The 24,466-nt window shown below is 39.4% G+C and overlaps 1 protein-coding gene across 2 annotated transcripts in view; it reads right to left on the minus strand.

The window, feature by feature from the left end:
* Positions 1–1,882: 1,882 nt before the first annotated feature.
* ANKRD46 (ankyrin repeat domain 46) overlaps positions 1,883–24,466 on the minus strand; it is a 37,293-nt gene continuing 14,709 nt past the window's right edge. For both annotated transcript variants that reach the window (XM_082858875.1, XM_082858876.1), the window contains exons 2-5: positions 13,717–13,817; positions 10,592–10,928; positions 9,261–9,419; positions 1,883–3,908 (exon numbers count right to left, since the gene is read on the minus strand). In XM_082858875.1, coding sequence (XP_082715001.1) covers positions 3,692–3,908; positions 9,261–9,419; positions 10,592–10,902 — 687 coding nt within the window. In that variant the 5' untranslated portion in view covers positions 10,903–10,928; positions 13,717–13,817 and the 3' untranslated portion in view covers positions 1,883–3,691. The remainder of the gene's footprint in view (positions 3,909–9,260; positions 9,420–10,591; positions 10,929–13,716; positions 13,818–24,466) is intronic.

The following is a 24,466-nucleotide window of genomic DNA, read 5'->3' on the forward strand; positions in this document are numbered from 1 at the left end:
GAATGGTCAGCACATTCACACATGCAGCCTGTTGGAGGAAACGTGTGAAAAGCACGTTTAAATCTGAAAAGAAAAAATACAGTTATTGTAAAAAAAAAGTCTTTGTGTTCAAAGAGTTCTACAGGGTGCACTGTGAACAAACAGGAAAGGAAACACAGACGAAGTCCCTGCTCTCATGAAACTTATCATCAAAAAGACCAAAAAAAAAAAAAATTCAGTTGAGGACTTCCCTGGTGGCGCAGTGGTTAAGAGTCCGCCTGCCAATGCAGGGGCCATGGGTTCGAGCCCTGGTCCAGGAAGATCCCACATGCCGCAGAACAACTAAGCCCGTACGCCACAACTACAGAGCCTGCGCTATAGAGCCCGTGAGCCACAACTACGGAAGTCCGCGTGTCTATTGCCCGTGCTCTGCAACGAGAAGCCACCACAATGAGAAGCCCATGCACCGCAACGAAGAGCAGCCCCTGCTCACCACAACTAGAGAAAGCCTGCGTGCAGCAACGAAGACCCAACGCAGCCAAAAAAAAAAAAAAAAAAAAAAAAAAAAATCCCACCAGGCTTTTAAAAAAAAATTCAGTTGACCCTTGAACGAGGGTTTTAAATGCATGGGTCCACTTATATCTGGACTTTTTTTCTTAAATACGTAGTACAGGGATTTCCCTGGTGGTCCAGTGGTAAAGAATCTGCCTTACAATGCAGGGGATGTGGGTTTGATCCCTGGTCGGGGAACTAAGATCCCACATGCCGCAGGGCAACTAAGCCCATGCGTCACAACTACTGAGCCCACGCCTCAACTAGAGCACACGTGCTGCAAACTACAGAGCCCACGCACCCGGGAGCCTGTGCGCCACAGCTAGAGAAGAGGAACCCGTGCAGCACAACAAAGGGCCTGCGCGCCACAACGAAAGATCCTGCACGCCTCAACAAAGATCCCGGGTGCCGCAACTAAGACCCAGCCACAGCCAGAAATAAATAAATAAATAATAAATAAATCTTAAAAAAAGATATGTAGTGCAGTACTGCAAGATCATCAACTGTTGGCTGAATCTGCAGATGCAGAACCATAGATACCAAGGGCCCCCTGTCAAGTTACTCGCTGATTTCAGCTGTGCGGTGGTCAGTGCCCCTACTTCCTAGTAACCCCTGCAGTGTTCAAGGGTCAACTGTACCTGTTTACTGAGTATAGTAAGTGATGAGGAATGAGAGGGAGAGAAGTGGGCAGTCAGAAATGTTTAACTATGTTAGATTTTCTGAACATGCCAGGGATTGAGCTTCAATAGGAAGGGTTAGTAATCCTGGGAGGATGTGGAAAAATGGTGCATTATAGGATGAGGAAAAGGTAAGTATTTGGAAACAGGAGTGAAAATTTTAGTAACAGGTGTTGCTGAGACGGCAGTAGGCAAGATTCTAGATGGTTCCACTGCCAGACTCATGACAGACAGCAGGGCAGGAGGAAAAAGCAAACTTATAATTGGGGATAGAGCCTGAATGTGGAATCCCTATTCCACTATGTCCTAGCTGTCTGATATTGGACAAGTTACTTAAACCTCCTAGTATCAGTTTCCTCATCTTATAAAATGGGGAAAATACAGCAGGGGTGGGGTGAACATAAGGATGAAATGAGATGAGGCACGTGAACTGACCTATAAAATTGGGAGGTGCTTAATCATGGTAGTTATTATCACGCTTAAATCCAAAAGCAATTCACCCAAATTAGTGTCAGAACATTTATAAGGCTAACATATGTGAAACGTGATATACCTATTACATCAGGTTTGAAAAAAAAACTTTGTTTTTATGAACAGCCAATTGGAACCCATTTAAAAAAATCCTAAATTAAAAGAAAAACAATGATACCTAAGCAAACAGATTGTGATTAAGAGATTATAAATACGTTTATTGGTAGTATTACTGAATACTGAATGCAGAGAATAGAATACAAAGAAATCAGCACTTAAAAGGAAACATAAATCTTTAAAAAATGCAATATATTTACATACATGTTAACCAATTTTGCACATCTGTTTAGAGTTACAAACAAAAGCAAAGCTAATTCCAAAGCTTTTAATCTGAATATACTTTGATTTTGAGTTCTAGTGTTCTCCATTCTAACATCCACGGTTTGCTGTATTTACACCAAGTATGATTAATTTTGTTTGTATCTAACCTAAAAGCAAGATGCTATGAGCTGATCCTGAGGCAGCCAGGTAAATCAGGAATTTTAGAACAGCTCTTTAAGACAGGACAAAGTCACATGAAAGAAAAATGCCTCAATCCTAGATATAAAAATGCAAAAGAGAAAATATTAAGAAGCAAAAAGAATCACAGAAATACCAATTCTGCTTTAAATTATAATTTCCAATTCTAGCAACAATTCAATTAGCGGTAGCTTAGATGACTTATGTTCTAAAAAATAAAACCGTTAGTTCTTTCACTATAATTTTCTGACTACACCCAATGAATTAATTCTCAAGTCTTCACATCCTTTTTTAATAACCCAAGAATATGACTTAAAAATAGCAGAATCATTAACAAAAGAGGCCTTCAAACAACTGCTAAAAGCTGCAATACAGTTTGGGGGCCATATTTCAATTTACATAATATTAGCATTCAGAAAGAGTTTATGACACCTAGTACAATAGAGTTCAACACTGTTAATTCAGAAATACACCATCCATTCTTGCCATCAGAGAACAACTGACATGTATGGGATTGTCACCACAATTCTAACAGGGCCTCTAAACAGGATTGCACATAAAATGAAAAAATTATGAACTATGATACAATTGTGACAACACAGCTAGCTTATAGAACTGAATTTTTCACCATAATAATAGTACTACAGAATTACAGTGACGTTTAAACATCAGAATTATTTTCCCCTGCTAACTACTGAGTAGAGAAAGTTTTCTGACTGCATTTTTGATGAATAGAATATCTCTGAAATAAACACTAGGGGAAACTGACAAATGAACAAAATGAACTTCTCAAGTTCATTCGTCACAGATATCAACAAGCAAAGCAGCTTAGAAAAAAATCAAAATTATCCTAAAAACAAATAAATATAAGATCAAATCAGTCATTTTTGAGGAAACTACAGCTCATTTTCAAAAGTTCTGTTTGGTATGTGACTAGACTTGAAAATATTAAAACAAACCAAGCATTCCAAAAATACTGATTTGCTCTACACAGGATTTGAAAAAAGCACTTCAAGTTTTAAGCTGAATGCTTCATTCTCCCCTAGCCCCCGCCCCCGATATTCCCCAGAGAGAGTAAATAAAAAGAGAAAAGCAACTCTTGTAAAAATAAAAACAAAACAAAACTACCAACGAAAACTAATCATATAAGACAACCTTCAAACACTTCACTTTAGTTGGTCTTATGTTAGGGTAAGATTTCTGTAGCAAGGATTTCCTAGTCTCATCCTCTATCTCTCATTCTTTAGTCACTTCCATGTTTTTATTAAACAAGGCCTTTCCTAAGAAGTCAGGCTGAGTTGGAGGTAGCTTTAGGACAGTATACTTGACTACAGTATGTAGTTAGTTCTTCTACAAGGATTACGATGTGTAAAACTGCAAAAAGAAAAAATGTACAGCCCTCACTGCCTTGCACCAAGAGAAAACTTTGAGAAACTGAGAACAAACAACGGAAGCCAGGACACTGGCATCTGCCTCCTCTCCCATGGGCTCTTCTAATGCACCAGTTCAGGCTGGTTTTCCACAAAGGGTAGCACCCCACTCACATAGTAGGCGATGCCAAGAGACAGCAGAGCAATGACAAAGATCAAGAGCAACACCCTCCAGAAGCCCAGATCCTCTACAAACTCCTGCCACGTGGTTCGGAAGCTGGACAGGACCCCCTCACCTTGCTGCAGGTTGGGATTGAGGAGGGAATGGCTTTCCATGGCACTGTGAGAGAAGCAAAGGGAAAAGAAAGGGCATGAAACAACACATTTCAAAAACATAAAACCATAGGAACTGCATCGTTTAGAAAAGACCAACCTTAAAATACAATATTTACAAGAAGAAAACTGACATATATATATATTCTCACCCATTTGTGTACTGATTTATATACGTGCAGGTATCTGGACAATCTAACTTTAACTATAAACTGCTAAACAGTAATGATTATGTTTCTTGGTTTAGTATCTAGAAGAGTCAGTTAAAAATCCTTTTCTAATAAAAACGTCCCAAGCAGAAGTCTTGAAGTAGGTCAAATGAGCTGTTTCCACCAGGTACTAAAGCAAAACACATTTTGGTTATTTGAAATTTAGAATTCAACACGATGATTCAAAATTTAAGAACTCATGTTAATGGAAATAAGCAAAGACGGGCAAGTCTAAAAAACTGTTCTATAAAGTATGTGAATCTTAAAGTGAAAAGGGAATTTTTATTAATTTAGTTCAATAATCTGACCAATGAAGGAATTCCTTCTTTAAACTGTAATACTCTAGTAATGGATGCTTACTCTTCAGTCTATTGTACACTTGGACAGGGCTAACCATTAGGAATTCCTCTTAATAGGTTCCTCCTACTGGTTTTAGTTCCATCTTGTACAATAACATAATATAGGTTTATTTCTCTTCTATATAAAGGCTGAGTCTAGTTGAAAATAAGGTAGCACAAATACCATAAAAACACTGATTCAGGTTTTTGTAACTATATAAGCAAGAAATATGACCACTACAAATAGAGTATATCTGACATTGGTATTTGGAAGGCTGCACAGTGATGAATTTGAAGCTCTAAGGGATTAGCACCCACAATTACGTCACAACATGCAGGACCAACAACAGGGTATCATTTAGATTAAAGCCACAATGACCATAATCACAGGTATCAACTATCTACCGCTGTTATTATCCTTCCTAAACTCCTTCTCTTCATATTCTTCCAACCATCTTGGGGCAGAACAATGGAAACAGCACAAAACAATGTCTTAAGAGCCTGGTTCATCATGCAAAATTGACAGTTTTTTTTTTGGTAACTACAACTTTATTTTACTTCTTGACACTGTTAAACAAAGGCACTTCAGCGTTTACTGGCATTTAGAGTCTTCTCTAATCATGGGCAGGTGATTTCTTAATGGGCCAATCTGTTTGACATCCAAACTTTTTTTTATATTTATCTTCTGAATAGGAGAAGACATTTTCAATGGGAATCTACAACAACACAAAAATTTAAAGAAAACTCAAGCAAGTTCAAAAATAAGATTAGAACTTTAAGAAGTTCAGGAGAGGTTAATTTTGACTTACATGAAATTTATTGACTACGTCTGAGTCAACATGCTCTCATACTTAAAAGTGTTAGATATACAGGTATCCCCCATTTTTTGCAAGTTTGCTTTATGCCTCCTCACTTTTAAGAAACATCTACAATACTACCAGTATTTGCTAACTGAAAGTAATCCCAAGAGGATTTTTGCTTTTATACGAAAAAAGGCGAAAAGCAAAAAGTGTTTAATGTTTATTTTGCAGGAAGAGTGGCACCACCAAGCTCCTTCCCCAGGAACTACACTCAGCATCTCAGCATCCAGCTGCAATATCTTTGAACTGTGTCTGTGAGCATCTGTGCTTTATCTCGATTTATTTTGTGCATCCATTAGTAAGATGAGTCCTAAGGCAATTGCTTTATGCCATCTCGGCTTAAGGAAAGGTTTCCTAGGAACATTCTACTTCTGGATAGTGGCGGGTGGGGTAGGGACCTGTAAAATGAGAATTCAGTTGCACGTTCTCTAGGAGCCCATGAAGTTTTGCCAATCAGAACTGTCTATAGCAACCTGATCCAATGAAATGTTTTCTACTGTCTAGGAAATACCTGATTCTAGCATGATGGTCTGTGTGTGCGTGTGTAATCGTTTTTGTACATGTGTCACCTACACTGTCTCTGTCATCCCATACCTACAGAGTAAAAAGGAACTAAGTTAAACTTAGGATATAAGGGGGTGTGGGGAAATGTTTTTCATCAACTTGACTGATAGGCCCTTAAGAAGTTATGCTATGTTTCAGGGAATCATAAGGGGACTGGAAAATACTAAACACATTCAAAATCTTGCTTTATCTCCTGTTCTAGAAAAGGCTAATCATTACACAGCTATGCCACAATGCCATGTACTACCCAATCCCTTTAAACTTTTCCCCACTTTATTTTTTAAAAAATATTTATTTATTTGGTTGCACAGGGTCTTAGTTGTGGCAGGCGGGCTCCTTAGTTGTGGCTCACAGGCTCCTTAGTTGCAGCTCACCAGCTCCACAGTTGCAGCACATGGGCTCCTTAGTTGTGGCATGCAAACTCTTAGTTGCAGCATGCATGTGGGATCTGGTTCTTTAACCAGGGATCAAACCCAGGCCCCCTGCACTGGAAGCATGGAGTCATATCCACTGTGCCACCAGGGAAGTCCCTCCCTCACTTTTTTAAAATTGATGTAATTCATGTACTATAAAATTCATCTTTTTAAAGTATGTGATTCAGGGGCTTCCCTGATGGTGCAGTGGTTAAGAATCTACCTGCTAATGCAGGGGACACAGTTTCCATCCCTGGTCCGGGAAGATCCCATATGCTGCGGAGCAACTAAGCCCATGCGCCACAACTACTGAGCCTGTGCTCTAGAGCCCGCAAGCCACAACTTCTGAGCCCACACGTCACAACTACTAAAGCCAGTGCGCCCTAGAGCCCACGTGCCCTAGAGCCCACGCGCCACAATTACTGAGCCCGTGTGCTGCAACTACTGAAGCCCACTTGCTCTAGGGCCCACGTGCCACAACTACTGAGCCCGCATGCTGCAACTACTGAAGCCCGTGTGCCTCAAGCCCATGCTCCGCAACAAGAGAAGCCACCATGATGAGAAGCCCACGCGCCACAATGAAGAGTAGCCCCTGCTCGCTGCAACTAGAGAAAGCCTGCACACAGCAACAAGTAAAATTTTAAAAATTAAAGTACGTGATTCAGTGGTTTTTAGTAAATTCGCAAAGTTGTAGAACCATCTCCACTATCTAATTTTAGAACATTTGGTCGCCTCTATAATAAACTCTGTACCTTCAGCAGCCACTTCCCACTGCCCCTTCCCCTGCTCCTGGCAACCACTACTTTCTATTTGCTGATTATGGACACTTCATATAAATGGAATCATATGATATTTGGCCTTTTGTGCCTGGCTTCTCTCATGTAGCATGTTTTCAAAGCTCATCCACGTTGTAGCACATATCAGTATTACATTCCTTTTTATGGTGGAATAACGTTTCACTAGATGGATAGATGACAGTTTGTTTATCCACTCATCATCGATGGACTTTTGAGTGGTTTCCACCTTTTGGTTATTATAAATAATGCTTCTATGAAATTCATGTACAAGTTTTTGTGTGACATGTGTTTTCAATTTTCTTGGGTGTATACCTAAAAGTAGAGTTGTTGGGTCGTATGGTAATTCTGTGTAACTTTTTGAGGAGCTGCCAGACTGTCTTCCACAGCAGCTATGCTATTTTACATTCCCACCAGCAATGTATGACGGCTCGAATTTTTTCACATCATTGCCAGTACTTGTTGTTGTCCATCTTTTTGATTGTAGCCATCCTATTGGGTATAAAGTGGTATTTCACTGTGGTTTTGATCTGCATTTTCCCTAATAACCAATGATGCTGCTTTAAGCTTTTTAATTTAAGCTTCAACCACACCTTCCTACCATGACACTGAAGGGCAGGAGTAAGATAGGACAACGAGGTAGTACAAGTATTACTAATTCAATTTTCAAAGAACAGGCTTTACATAATGCCGTAAATAATGCAAATTCTCATGCTGAAGTGCAATGGCAGGTACGTGAAAGAAGTAGGAATAAATACTTCATATTGCATTGCTCAAATGACTAATCACTTCTTAGTTAATAAATAATCACAACTGAGGCAAAATAAAGTATATTTCTACTAAAGAGATGCCAAGAAATTGGCTATTAACAAAATATACCAAGCAACGTCCTGAATATATACCAAGAAAATGCACATTCTCGGACATTTTTCACAGTAAAGAAGCTTAAAGTAGTTTTGAAAATAAATTTTAAGTTATTTTGCAAGAACATGATCTTTAATAAAAAACAGATAACTCAATGTTATTGAATTGCTTATAGCATCTTGACTGCCAATCCAGAGCACACAGGTGAAAGAAGGGCTTGCAATGCACCTCTGGGTTCTTATTTTATGTACCTGCCAGCCTTCAGTGATAACTCACAAGGAGCATGCACTGTTCTAGAAGTAAAACTGTTTAATTTCTTTGGACAATAATAAGTATTTGTAACAAACAAAATAATCCTAAACTTGAGAGTAGAATTAATGGTCCCCAAGGAGTACACCAGGCAGTCCACGAAGAGGGAGGAAAGGAGTCACGGGCACAGAAGAATCAAATTAAGGGTGAACTATGAAAAACAGAGGATTTCATCTGGAACTCACAGAAACAATGATCCCAACAGTCTAAGTGGACCATATGCTCCTAATTCCAAGTCTTGGTCAATCTGCTACTGGGTCAATAGCTACTGAGGGCCCTAGTCCACTGAAAATTGTGGGAGGAGACTATAAAGCTCATCATCCTTCCTCCCCTGTAATACCTGGAAAGCTTAAACTCCATGGCGGTCAACCAAACTACATGCTAGTACAACTAAGTCTGGCCTAGAGACTTTACCTGTTGAGCCCGTGATGCCAGAGAAAAGATGCCTGGTCACCTTTCCAGAGCTCCCTGAACTATGTTCTAAACTGCTTCTAGATGAGAAATGATGAGATATTTGAGACCCTGTCAGTCACTACATCTTAGCTTCAATTACTTACAGGAGCCCAAATTTCATTTGTTCCGTCTCATGTAAAAGTCACTTTCACATCACTGAACTGTGTATGTGTTAAGTCTTGTCTTACTCTCCTCCTGTTTTACTTTTCCTCAGCACTTTAATTCCCTACCTTTGAAAGGTAGCTTTTTGGTCTTTTCTAATACTGTCCAAGTTCTTGTCCTGACTTATCTTTCTCCTCCTTTTTCGAAATTCCATTCTTTTTGTGATCTGTACTTAAATTCTCAGACTCCTGTTTCCCTCCCTCTTATTCAGCTCTTTTCACTTGTACTACCAATACAGCAGGCTGCCCTTGCCCAGTGGCTAACAGAACATTCTGTGCATGTGGGCACACAGTACTTTCCGTTAATAGCTTTTCAATTGTAATCTGGAGCCATAAGGACTAATATAAGTTCAAAGAAAGTATCAAAGCACTTTACTTGAAAGTATCAAAGTACCTTTCACTCTCAGCTGTCTGCATAGTCTCCAGTTTTGAGTGAGTTCCTCTGTTAAATCCTTTTACCTCCTGCTCTTCCAAAGATTCCAGCAATCGGATGACATCTTTATTCACTCCCCTGCGCTTTGCCAGAACCAGGGGTGTAGCACCTTGATGATTGCTAAAAAGTTCATAAAAATAAAGAGGTTATATTATACTGTTAGTAGCCATTTGTGTAGATCTCAGTGAGGAAGGCATGGGTCCCATTAACTCGAAATTAAAACCCAGAGCAGAACCAGCGGTTGAGGTGGAACCTGAATTTTGAGTTAACCTTTTTTTTTTTCGTTTTAGAGAAAAAGGAAAAAAAATATATACAGGCAAGAGTAGATAAATGAGAATAAATAAAAGAAAAGGAGGGCATCTTCCTAGAAATTAATTGGAAAATTCTAGATTCACCCTTATCTGACATTTATATATTTCATGAGAAGGGTATATATATTTTTTAAATGTCTAAGAATTAAACAAACAACAAAAAAACCCACCCACGCTCAAAAGCAATCAAATAAGCTGCTTTGGTTCACCTAGCTATTTAACAACAGGAGAGAGCCCAAGTAACACTGAATCCTATAGTTAATTCCCACCACATCTTGTTCTGTAGCAGCAGAACCATTTACTGTCTTATTCAAATTTAGGGACACTAGAGCACCAATAAATTAGGGCAACATGAAACTGTGGCTTAAAGGTCAAGGTCACTTTTTAAAGTGGCCTGATCTTTCCCACTCAAGAGATGGAATCACTAAAACAAACCAAAAAAACCACTACTTCTTCAAATTGTTCAGTATCAAAAGGACTGTGAGCGCCCCAGAGAGATTATGAAGCTAGCATGGTATATTATATGACAGAAGGCAAACAAGCTTTGGAATCAGGTGGAACTAGGTTCAGGTTCCAGCTGTGTGACCTTTGTTAAGTCATTTAACTCAGAATGCTTGTCTCAATTATTTCATCTATAAAATGAATACCTACCTTAAGAGTTATTCATTCTGAGGATTAAATGAGCTAAACACAGTATGTGCAGTGCCCAGGCTGCAATAGATTGTTGACACGTGCCCTTGTCTTACAATACACAATTAATTAGTAGCAGAACCTAGCCACTATCTTCATAGAAAAACATACACTGCTTCAGCATAAATCTAGAAGTCAGCCTCTTGTTCCCTTACTCATTGTCCTCAATACCCTTCTGAACTTGCTGTGCTCAATCAGTGAGGAAACAAAATCAATGGACTCCAAGATTAGATCATTGGTTGACAGACTAATGGGAAGAAGTGACAAGACTTCAAAAACCACAGAACTTACCAAATATCAATTTTGAGTCCATTGGAAACTAAGAATTGAATAGTATCCACGTGGCCACAGAGATGAAGAGCTGTGTTTCCCTGATAATCTGTGGCCAGGAGATCAGCACCAAATTTATGTAATAACTGGCAGATGTCTACATTCCCTCGGGCTGCTGCGAGGTGAAGGCCTGTTCTGCCCCTGGTGTCACGAATATTTGGGTCAAAGCCACTTTCCAAAAGCCTCTTGGAGTAGTTAAAGTCTCCATCAATACAGGCTTGTAGCAGGGGCACATTAGTCTGAGAAGAATCATTCACAAAAACGTAGGACATTGTTCAGATGTGGTGACGGAATGTGCCTGTAATGAAATATGAGGTGAACAAGATTCAGAGAAGCCAACTAAATCAAGACAATGAAGTCATTTAGAAAAGCGCTATTTCTTTTTCTTCTTGGCCTCCTGCCTCTAATAAATTACCTCACCAAACAGAAACAACAACAGGGTTATCAATTATTATATTTTATTTTCCATTAAAATGTCTCATTTTTTTCATATCTGTTGAATCAAAATTGCAATTAAATTACCATAAAGCCATATTTCACTTTTCATCATATAAAAAGACTGAGATTTTTTTTTTTGGCCGTGCCACGTGGGTCTTAGTTCCCCAACCAGGGATCAAACCTGCATCCCCTGCATTGGAAGCATGGAGTCTTAACCACTGGCTGGCCAGGGAAGTCCCTGGATTGAGGTATTTTTAAAGTGAAGCAAAATATAAGTGCTTAGGGCTTCCCTGGTGGCGCAGTGGTTGAGAGTCTGCCTGCAGATGCAGGGGACATGGGTTCATGGCCCGGTCCGGGAAGATCCCACATGCCGCGGAGCGGCTGGGCCCGTGAGCCATGGCCGCTGAGCCTGCGCGTCCAGAGCCTGTGCTCCGCAACGGGAGAGGCCACAACAGTGAGAGGCCCGCGTACAGCAAAAAAAAAAAAAAAAAAAAAAGATATAAGTGCTTAGATTTAAGTTTATTACATCATCAGAAGACAAAGACAGCATGTTCCTTAAACTTCATAAAACTACCTATACACGCACATACACACACACAAACGCTACTACTGGTAGAGATTCTTATTTAAAACAAAGTAATTCTCTTTCATATATTTGCTTTTTATTGTATTTGAGATATTCTATATGGTAAAACAGAATTATCAGCTCAAAAGTTAACTAAATCAGCATGAAAAAAACAATAACTTAATTCACACTAAATAAGGACCTGCTAAATGTGTTTAGAGCACAAACTTCAAATTTTTCATAGAAAGAGAAAAGCTAAGGAAGGCAACAAACTAAATTTAAAAACTGGAAGTATCATGAAATTAAGAATTCTGTCCTTTTTACAGTATTGATCCTATTCTGCTTTGTTCTGTGGTTATCTAAATATCTGATTTTGCCAAACTCCCCCTGTCTGAAGATGGAGAGATGAGGAAAAATAGGTCTCTGTGGGGATGCAGAGGCAGGACAAAGGCAGCTATCCCAGCTGTGTCCATGCTAATACTTCACCCATCTGAGTAGCCTCGGTTCACCAGTAGGTGTTTCCACACATCCTTCATTGATACTTCCCTGCCTTCAGCAATTTCTTGGTCTCTCAGTGCATGCGTGCGTGCGTGCGTGCGTGCGTGCGTGCGTGCGTGCGTGCGTGTGTGTGTGTGTGTGTGTGTGTGTCTCCACCCCACCTGCAATTGTCCCTTCCTTGGTTCATTTAAGAAAAAGTTAAAGCCTGACAAAAGAAACTTTACTAAGAAGTTAAAGAGAAAACAAACCAAAACAAGAAAACACAAAGGCAGAGACCGATGTGTTTGTTAAGATGGCTCCCTTACTCTAAGGTTAAAAAAGCTTAGTCACAGATGAGCTTGGCTTATAATTTATCAGGCAAAGTCTTCCTGGAACACAGATGGAACTGGATGCTAGATCAATCTATTGTGCCTAACCTCCCAGGGATTTAGGAAAGCCTGGCTCTAGAGTTCGGTGAGATTCTTGGCCCCCACTCCTTTTAGCCTGGTTTCCAGCAGAGCCACTGTCCCTCTATTCCTGGGCCACCTTAAGCTCTGCTACTGCCATGCGTGCAAGGGGGAAACATTAACAGAGACTGAGAGCCTGTTCTGAGCCAGGCACTGCATTAAGGGGTCTTAATGAATTTTATTTAATCTTCCTAACAAGTCCATAGTAAGATTTATTACACCTGAATTTTAGTAAGGAGTCATTAAAGGATTTTAAGTCAAAGAAATGGCATGGTCTTAGTATATTAGTCTTTCAGAAAGATGACTTTCTGGCAATACAGAGAGGTTAGTTTGGAGGGGGTCAAGATTGGAGACAGGGAGATCAATTGGTGTCATTGTAGAGATCCAGGCAAGAAATGATGATAGCCTGATCTAAGGCAGTGGCAGAGAGAAGGGGGCATACTGGAGAGGGATACACTAGATAGAATGAACACAACTCAATGACCTGTTGGATATAAAGGGTGAGAAGGAGCTGTTAAGGATAATTCTAAATAATGGGAAAATATGTTTATGATTAAGAGTTACAGGAATCAAGATAAGATAAACCTCAGATTATGACACTATATAATGCTTTTTAAATAAATTAACCCAATGGGAAGATGTTTCTCAAAAAAACAGTCAAGAATTCTCTTTCAAGGGTAATCTCCCTATTTTCCCCTACAGTAGTCATTGGATTGGACCATAAAAAAGACAGAGGTATCACAAGCTTTTAAAAAATTAAAATACCACATATCAAGTGCTTTTCAAGAGGTACCGTGTTTCGGTTAAATTCTCTAAGAATAGATAATGAAAAACAATCTACTTGGTATTCTTGGTTCAAACAGTTAAGAATTCTTGTGGTTTGCAGACTGGGATTCTTTCGAATATCAGCTCAGTAAAAAGGACAAGTCTTTCTTGTCTATTTTTTAAGTGAGAATAAGCATGGTTTATTTTGTGATTTCTCCGTGCCCTTGAGAAGCTACTAACCTCCAAATTTAATAAGCCCAAAGATAGATAACATTTTTCATCTTGACTATAGAACTGAATCTGCCCCAAAGCAAGGCCACAGTTCACTGAAGCTTTCACATGTTGTGAGGGAGTCCACAGTAGAAAATACTCACGTAAGCCTTAAGATTAGATCTTTCTCTCCGTGGTCCCAAGGCAGTTTCTCTGAATTCTTAAGAAGGTTCAACAGACTATCCAGAAATGTGCAAGCAAGGATCTATAATAAATAGAAAATTCAGTTATAACAAAGATGTGGTGTGAAAAAGGACTTGCTATTCTACTAAACACAGACAAGGTACAGGGACCTGTAGATATTTTCCAGAAAATCTATGGGTAAGGCATCAACTTATGAGGCTACTAAAGTCAATGACGAGTAATAAAGTGGTGAAAAGGAGGAAAGAAGGGCTTAATAAGGAGAAGCTCTGTTGCTCACTAACAAGAAAGCACGGTCAGAAAGATGAAAGAAAGAGAGTCAGATTATGTTACCATCAATAGAGGAGAAACTGCGCTCTGAAAATTCACTCTAACTTACCAGAATTTGGAATGCATATTTTTCCCATTATAAATGGTGGGTACATCTCAGGTTAGCCCACTAAAGCAATTTTAGAAATAAAATGCTATTTGCAGTGGGGGAAAAAATTAAAAACAACCAATACTTGTGTTTAAACCAAACAGGTACATTTAAGAAAAAAAAAATGTCTAATCTGTCTTGAATACTGGTACTTAAATCTCCTCCTGAGATTGTCCAACTACCTTTTCTTTTCAGTGTGAAAGAAAACTGGCTCAAATCTATCTGCAGTCTTTTCCACATGCCTGACCCCACCCCTCCTGCATCTTGGTGCAGCCCCACACTCACGCTTTCACTGGGACCCCCCTCAGGTTTCCCCTTAGGGCACTGACAGACATTTGAAGAGTCCCCCATCAGTCCCACTGCACTCTTTTCTTGAGGAAACGTGGAAGCAAGGGGGTCACGGACAGGCAGCATGGACCACAAAAAATCAATAGTAATTTGTTAGGCAAACATTTACTGTGTGCCCAAAATGTTCCAGATAATATGCTAAGTGGTAAATTTGGGATATAAAGTCTAAATCCCAAATTTATAGTTCCAGCTGAAATTCATGACTTTTACTAGTCATTTACGCTGTCATCAAGTCCCTTTAAATAAACTTATAAGGAATAATCAATGGCATTTTATAAAGCTCCATTTACCATACGTAAGTCAGGTTGTATCATAAGGGCTATCAGTGTGAGGTTGGAAGCGAAGACAAACTACATGTGAGGACCAGTCCCACAACAGTTCAGCAAAATCATGATGACATGATAATACGCAAAACATCCAACCCTCTTCAACTGTTCCCTATATTTCTGCAAGTCTGTAATACCAGTTTAGACAGATTTCATTATCACTGAGCCACTTAATTGATTTCCCTGAACAAACAGTCTGCACTCACCCAAAGCCTACTATTTTCCTTTTATGTCCTGCCCACTAGAGCTGAGTCTTCACGACTAAAGTCTAATATGTTAATTTAAGATGTGGCTTTTTCAATGTTAAAATGGTACAGGGGTTATTCTGAAGATAGTAGGATTTATATTATGAAAAAGACAAGTGTAGCTGTTTATTTGGAGATAGAATTATCGATTATATAGTTATGTGCCCCCAAAGTAATCCTAATGTTTCCTTAAATCCATAAGAAAGACCATTTTCTGCCAGTTTCTTTTTGACAAGGTCACATAAGAAAATAAACGATCAAATCACAAATTTATGTGATTTCAAACTTAATGCTATATAAATGCATTAGACCTAATTACTAGAAACCTGCCAAGAAAATGCTGAAGACCCTAAATAAACCACTAGAAAGCTATTGATAGATTCCCCAAGAAATAATAGAAATGAATAAAAATCGGGACACGTTAACTATTGTCCAAAGGGTGAAGAGGACTAAAGATTTTTTAAATTAAACCTTTTATTTTGAGATAATTGTACATTCAAATTCAGTTGTAAGAAACAATACAGAGAGATCCTGTGTACCTTTCACCCAGTTTCCCCTGATGGTAACACAGAGTAAAACAATAGTAGTACCATATCACAACCAGGATATTGACATTGATACTGTCAGGATACAGAATATTTCCAGTCCCACCAGGATCTTTGCCCTCTTACAGCCACACCTACTCCCCTCCTGCCCCTACCTCTCCTTATCCCCTGGAAACCACTACTGTCTTCCATTACTATAATTCTGTCATTTCTAGAGTGTTACATAAATAGAGCCATACAGTATGTAACCTTTGAGGATCTTTTTTTTTCACTCAACATAATTCTCTGGAGATTTATCTGGGTTGTTACCTGTATCAACAGTTTGTTTCTTTTCTACTGCTGAGTAGTATTCCAAGGTATGGATGTACCACAGTTTAACTGTCTACCTACTGAAGGACATCTGATTATCTCCAGTTTTGGGGCATTATGTTAAGGCTTCTAAAAACATTCAGGTACATATTTTTATATTAAGTCTTCATTTCTCTGGGATAAATGGCCAGGAGTGCAATGTCTGGGTCATAGAGAGGCCTAAAGATTTTGATGAAAAGATTGTTGAGTCTAAATGTGCTCATCTTCTCCATGAAGAAAGGAAGGAAGGAAGGAAGGAAGGAAGGAAGGAAGGAAGGAAGGAAGGAAGGAAGGAAGGAAAGAAGGAAGGAAGGAAAGAAGGAAGGAAGGAAAGAAGAAAGAAAGGTCTTCTTTGAAGTCATTTCTCTGGGTGCTAGGAGAGTAAGAGATTATTTATGGAAGAGTTTGTAGGACCTACCATTTGGAAGGGCTCAGGTAGAAGCCCTGGTATTTACCAAAGGGAATGTGTCATAAGAACCATTCCACAAGCAGAGTTAGAGGCACTAATGCGTGATATCTTTCAAGATGCACAGAAGGCTGAGCCTGTCGCCTTGTGAACGGATATGGGCATACTGGAGGCTGCTTTAGAGGAGGGGAAAGCAGAAGGGAGAGAGGCGCGATACAGTCTGCCTGTCCTGAGAGGCGCTACTTGCAGGAGTGAACAGCACTCTAGAGGCAGTTTCTCTACTGTCAGATGTTCAAAGAGCTTGGCTACTCCACCCAGAATGTATCTGGAGCTGGAATGCCTGGGTCAGAATCCCAATTCAGCTACTTACTAGCTGTATGACGTAAGCACCCAAAGAATAACAGTTATTACTCTCCTGGGGCTGGGTACAGTCCTCAACTGTGCTCTAGCTTGCATAGAGCACTGATCCTCTGGTAACACAGCAGTTTCTAACAACTGGGTAACCTCTAGTGGGGAGTAAAGACCTCCAGGAAAGAAAAAGAGAACTGGTTCCTCCTGGCAGAAGAAAAACCACAAGAACAGCCAATAATGGGAATAGTCAAGCCCCAGAAAGTCCTCTGGTTGTTCACCATGGCCTGGTTCTGATTCCTAAGGGACAGTGTCCATAAGGGACAGTGTCCAATGACTGGCTCAGAGGCTAATTCCCTGGGATTGTTAAAAGCAGGACTTTGGGGGTCAGATCTTAGAGGGCTGGCACAGCTTAGTATTTAAAACTCCAACTCCACGCTCTGTGGCACTGCCCAGGAAACGTCATGAGGATGCAGGCACTCATCCTTTGGGACAAGGCAGTCACCCAGATCTCAGTAACAAGAGCTCCGAACGCCAAACAGCACTTGTCTCAACCCACATAACAATAAGGAGGTTTTAGTGAAAGCTTGTGAGTCCCCAACTTGATAAGAAAGTTCTAGTTAATACTCTCTTTCCTTTATATATATATATATTTTTTATATTTTATTTTATGTTAATCTTAGGTCAATCTACAGAACTTGAAGATAAGTATTAAGAACTAATGGAGAGAACGGAGCCCGCGTTTCTGCAGAGCTGGAACTCCCGGCTCAGGGTCTCTTCCCTCCGCCGTCACGGAACTGCCCCGGAGCCCAAGGGGAGGGAGGCCTCACTGAGGATGCCGGCTCCGGAGGGGCCCCGGCGGCCGAAGCCGCAACAGTCCTGGGACCGCGGGCCAGTTGTTTCAACAAGTAACTTAAAGACAAAATGGAAAAACAAGGAGGTTTGTGCCTGAGATGATGCTGACATGAAACCATGGATGGCCACCTTGTGCCAGCCGTGTGGATGAAAGGCTCTTGGTGCTCCAGCCAGGAGTCGGTGCTGTGCCTCTGAGCTGGGAGAGCCAACTTCAGGACACTGGTCCACAAGAGGCCTCCCAGCTCCACGTAATATCAAACAGCGAAAATCTCCCAGAGATCTCCATCTCAACGCCAAAACCCAGCTTTACTCAACGACCAGCAAGCTACAGTGCTGGACACCCTATGCCAAACAACTAGCAAGACAGGAACACAGCCCCATCCATTAGCAGAGAGGCTGCCTAAAATCATAATAAGGCCACAGACACCCCAAAACACACCACCAGACGTGGACGTGCCCACCAGAAAGACAAGATCCAGACTCATCCACCAGAACACAGGCACCAGTCCCCTCCACCAGGAAGCCTACACAACCCACTGAACCAACCTTAGCCACTGGGGACAGACACCAAAAACAAAGGGAACTGCGAACCTGCAGCCTGCGAAAAGGAGACCCCAAACACAGTAAGTTAAGCAAAATGAGAAGACAGAGAAACATACAGTAAGTTAAGCAAAATGAAAAGACAGAAAAACACACAGCAGATAAAGGAGCAAGGTAAAAACCCACCAGACCTAATAAATGAAGAGGAAATAGGCAGTCTACCTGAAAAAGAATTCAGAATAATGATAGTAAAGATGATCCAAAATCTTGGAAATAGAATAGACAAAATACAAGAAACGTTTAACAAGGACCTAGAAGAACTAAAGAGCAAACAGTGATGAACAACACAATAAATGAAATTAAAAATTCTCTAGAAGGGATCAAGAGCAGAATAACTGAGGGAGAAGAACGGATAAGTGACCTGGAAGATAAAATATTCTGCAGAGCAGAATAAAGAAAAAAGAATGAAAAGAACTGAGGAGAGTCTCAGAGACCTGTGGGACAACAATAAACACACCAACATTCGAATTATAGGGGTTCCAGAAGAAGAAGAGAAAAAGAAAGGGAATGAGAAAATATTTGAAGAGATTAGGGAAGTTGAAAACTTCCCTAACATGGGAAAGGAAATAGTTAATCAAGTTCAGGAAGCACAGAGAGTCCCATACAGGATAAATCCCAGGAGAAACACTCCAAGACACATATTAATCAAACTATCAAAAATTAAATACAAAGAAAACATATTAAAAGCAGCAAGGGAAAAACAACAAATAACACACAAGGGAATCCCCATAAGGTTAACAGCTGATCTTTCAGCAGAAACTCTGCAGGACAGGAGTGGCAGGACATAGTTAAAGTGATGAAGGAGAAAAACCTACAACCAAGATTAATCTACCCAGCTAGGATCTCATTCAGATTTGATGGAGAAATTAAAACCTTTACAGACAAGCAAAAGCTGAGAGAGTTCAGCACCACCAAACCAGCTTTACAACAAATGCTAAAGGAACTTCTCTAGGCAGGAAACACAAGAGAAGGAAAAGACCTACATTAACAAACCTGAAACAATTAAGGAAATGGGAATAGGAACATACATATTGATAATTACCTTAAATGTAAATGGATTAAATGCTCCCACCAAAAGACACAGACTCGCTGAATGGATACAAAAACAAGACCTGTATATATGCTGTCTACAAGAGACCCACTTCAGACCTAGGGACACGTACAGACTGAAAGTGAGGGGAGGGAAAAAGATATTCCATGAAAATGGAAATCAAAAGAAAGCTGGAGTAGCAATTCTCATATCAGACAAAATAGACTTTAAAATAAAGACTATTACAAGAGACAAAAAAGGACACTACATAATGATCAAGGGATCGATCCAAGAAGAAGATATAACAATTGTAAATATTTATGCACCCAACATAGGAGCACCTCAATACATAAGGCAAATACTAACAGCCATATAAGGGGAAAACGACAGTAACACAATCATAGTAGGGGACTTTAACACCCCATTTTCACCCATGGACAGATCATCCAAAATGAAAATAAATAAGGAAACACAAGCTTTAAATGATACATTAAACAAGATGGACTTAATTGATATTTATAGGACATTCCATCCAAAAACAACAGAACACACATTCTTCTCAAGTGCTCATGGAACATTCTCCAGGATAGATCACATCTTGGGTCACAAATCAAGCCTTGGTAAATTTAAGGAAATTGAAATCGCATCAAGTATCTTTTCCGACCACAACGTTATGAGACTAGATATCAATTACAGGAAAAGATCTGTAAAAAATACAAACACATGGAGGCTAAACAATACACTACTTAATAACCAAGAGATCACTGAAGAAATCAAAGAGGAAATCAAAAAATACCTAAAAACAAATGACAATGGAGACACAACGACTCAACACCTATGGTATGCAGCAAAAGCAGTTCTAAGAGGGAAGTTTATAGCAATACAATCCTACCTTAAGAAACAGGAAACATCTCAAATAAACAACCTAAACTTGAACCTAAAGCAATCAGAGAAAGAAGAAAAAAACCCCAAAGTTAGCAGAAGGAAAGAAATCAAAAAGATCAGATCAGAAATAAATGAAAAAGAAATGAAGGAAACGATAGCAAAGATCAATAAAACTAAAAGCTGGTTCTTTGAGAAAATAAACAAAATTGATAAACCATTAGCCAGACTCATCAAGAAAAAAAGGGAGAAGACTAAAATCAATAGAATTAGAAATGAAAAAGGAGAAGTAACAACTGACACTGCAGAAATACAACGGATCACGAGAGATTACTACAAGCAACTCTATGCCAATAAAATGGACAACCTGGAAGAAATGGACAAATTCTTAGAAATGCACTCGGCATTCTTAGAAATGCTGAGACTGAACCAGGAAGAAATAGAAAATATGAACAGACCAATCACAAGCACTGAAATTGAAACTGTGATTAAAAATCTTCCAACAAACAAAAGCCCAGGACCACATGGCTTCACAAGCGAATTTTATCAAACATTTAGAGAAGAGCTAACACCTATCCTTCTCAAACTCTTCCAAAATATAGCAGAGGGAGGAACTCTCCCAAACTCATTGTACGAGGCCACCATCACCCTGATACCAAAACCAGACAAAGATGTCACAAAGAAAGAAAACTACAGGCCAATATCATTGATGAACATAGATGCAAAAATCCTCAACAAAACACTAGCAAACAGAATCCAACAGTACATTAAAAGGATCATACACCACGATCAAGTGGGGTTTATTCCAGGAATGCAAGGATTCTTCTATATACGCAAATCAATCAATGTGATACACCATATTAACAAATTGAAGGAGAAAAACCATACAATCATCTTGGGCTTCCCTGGTGGCGCAGTGGTTGAGAGTCCGCCTGCCGATGCAGGGGACACGGGTTCGTGCCCCGATCTGCGAAGATCCCACATGCCGCGGAGCGGCTGGGCCCGTGAGCCGTGGCCGCTGAACCTGTGCTCCGCAACGGGAGAGGCCACAGCAGTGAGGGGCCCGCGTACCGCAAAAAAAAAAAAAAGACAAAAACCATACGATCATCTCAATCGATGCAGAGAAAGCTTTCGACAAAATTCAACACCCATTTATGATAAAAACCCTGCAGAAAGTAGGCATAGAGGGAACTTGCCTCAACATAATAAAGGCCATATATGACAAACGCACAGCCAACATCATCCTCAATGGTGAAAAACTGAAACCATTTCCACTAAGATCAGGAACAAGGCAAGGTTGCCCACTCTCACCACTATTATTCAACATAGTTTGGGAAGTTTTAGCCAGAACAATCAGAGAAGAAAAAGAAATAAAAGGAATCCAAACTGGAAAAGAAGAAGTAAAGCTGTCACTGTTTGCAGATGACATGATACTATACATAGAGAATCCTAAAGATGCTACTGGAAAACTACTAGAGCTAATCAATGAATTTGGTAAAGTAGCAGGATACAAAATTAATGCACAGAAATCTCTGGCATTCCTATACACTAATGATGAAAAATCTGAAAGTGAAATTAAGAAAACCCTCCCATTTACCAATGCAACAAAAAGAATAAAATATCTAAGAGTAAATCTACCTAAGGAGACAAAAGACCTGTATGCAGAAAATTATAAGACACTGATGAAAGAAATTAAAGATGATACAAATAGATGGAGAGATATACCATGTTCTTGGATTGGAAGAATCAACACTGTGAAAATGACTCTACTACCCAAAGCAATCTACAGATTTAATGCAATCCCTATCAAACTACCACTGGCATTTTTCACAGAACTAGAACAAAAATTTTCACAATTTGTATGGAAACACAAAAGACCCCGAATAGCCAAAGCAATCTTGAGAACGAAAAATGGAGCTGGAGGAATCAGGCTCCCTGACTTCAGACTATACTACAAAGCTACAGTAATCAAGACAGTATGGTACTGGCACAAAAACAGAAATATAGATCAATGGAACAGGATAGAAAGCCCAGAGATGAACCCACGCACATATGGTCACCTTATCTTTGATAAAGGAGGCAAGAATACACAGTGGAGAAAAGACAGCCTCTTCAATAAGTGGTGCTGGGAAAACAGGACAGGTACATGTGAAAGTATGAAATTAGAACACTCCCTAACACCATACACAAAAATAAACTCAAAATGGATTAAAGACCTAAATGTAAGGCCAGACCCTATCAAACTCTTAAGAGGAAAACATAGGCAGAACACTCTATGACATAAATCACAGCAAGATCCTTTTTGACCCACCTCCTAGAGAAATGGAAAGAAAAACAAAAATAAACAAATGGGACCCAATGAAACTTCAAAGCTTTTGCACAGCAAAGGAAACCATAAACAAGATCAAAAGACAACCCTCAGAATGGGAGAACATATTTGCAAATGAAGCAACTGACAAAGGATTAATCTCCAAAACTTACAAGCAGCTCATGCAGCTCAATATCAAAAAAACAAACAACCCAATCCAAAAATGGGCAGAAGACCTATATAGACATTTCTCCCAAGAAGATATACAGATTGCCAACAAACACATGAAAGAATGCTCAACATCATTAATCATTAGAGAAATGCAAATCAAAACTACAATGAGATATCATCTCACACTGGTCAGAATGGCCATCATCAAAAAATCTAGAAACAATAAATGCTGGAGAGGGTGTGGAGAAAAGGGAACACTCTTGCACTGTTGGTGGAAATGTAAATTGATACAGCCACTATGGAGAACAGTACGGAGGTTCCTTAAAAAACTACATATAGAACTACCATACGACCCAGCAATCCCCCTACTGGGCATATACACTGAGAAAACCATAATTCAAAAAGAGTCATGTACCAAAATGTTCATTGCAGCTCTATTTACAATAGCCAGGACATGGAAGCAACCTAAGTGTCCATCAACAGATGAATGGATAAAGAAGATGTGGCACATATATACAATGGAATATTACTCAGCCATAAAAAGAAACGAAATTGAGTTATTTGTAGTTTGGTGGATGGACCTAGAATCTGTCATACAGAGTGACGTAAGTCAGAAAGAGAAAAAGAAATACCATATGCTAACACATATATATGGAATTTAAGAGAAAAAAAAAAGGTCATGAAGAACCTAGGGGCAAGACGGGAATAAAGACACAGATCTACTAGAGAATGGACTTGAGGATATGGGGAGGGGGAAGTGTAAGCTGTGACAAAGCGAGAGAGTGGCATGGACATATATACACTACCAAAAGTAAAATGGAGAGCTAGTGGGAAGCAGCCGCATAGCACAGGGAGATCAGCTAGGTGCTTTGTGACCACCTAGAGGGGTGGGATAGGGAGGGTGGGAAGGAGGGAGACGCAAGAGGGAAGAGATATGGGAACATATGTATATGTATAACTGATTCACTTTGTTATAAAGCAGAAACTAACACATCATTGTAAAGCAATTATACTCCAATAAAGATGTTTAAAAAAATGGGAAAAAAAAGAACAAATGGAGAAAACGTGTTCTATTTTAACATATACTTATTATAACATAACTTTAAATTGGTCTTCCATACCAAATATCACCAACCATACAGAATGTATTGATTTATTTTTCATTTTGAAAGGTCACTGGGAAAGGCAAGACTAAGTGCTACAAATGGTTCAAATGGACTGACAGCCTTATGCCTATATAGCAACTTTGGTCAGAGATCAAAGCACCAGACACTTCAACAAAATTCAAGGGAAAAATGGCACACCTGAAGAGATGCGCTATCAGATCTCAATGCCTGCATATTCTAATGTCAAAGTACTAAATCTGAGAATGACATACAGTAAATGGAACCCCCAAATCTGGATTCACTATACCTCACTTAGTTATTCTTACCCTTTTAAAAGGATACAGTTGTTTTTAAAATATAAAATAACCTCAAAGAACCATAAAACAAGAACATCCAATGAATTCATTAAATCCTAACTGCTTGCACTTTAGAATTACTGTTCTTAAAACCTAAGCACTGCACAGATTCCACAGATATTAGGAAAGGGTAAAAAAAAAAGCTCAACCTAAAAGAAATTTAGCTGTGAGCAAGTAAACATTTTAACAATAATTTAAACCCCTTCCCAAAATATCGATAATATATTTCTTCAGTCTGTTTATCTTCAGCAGCTATACTTCTCTAATAGAGTGGTCTTAATAATTTGCAAGGCTCAGAAAAGTGGCCTTAATATGGCCTTAATATGTTTAAGGCCATATTACTGTACGTGGCAGAGTGGACTTCAAATTTAGTCTATAATATTTGCAGTATGTCATGCAGCTTCTATACAGTTATGAAGAT

Source organism: Leucopleurus acutus (assembly GCF_964270905.1).
Source record: "Leucopleurus acutus genome assembly, chromosome: 17".
NCBI lineage: Eukaryota > Metazoa > Chordata > Mammalia > Artiodactyla > Delphinidae > Leucopleurus > Leucopleurus acutus.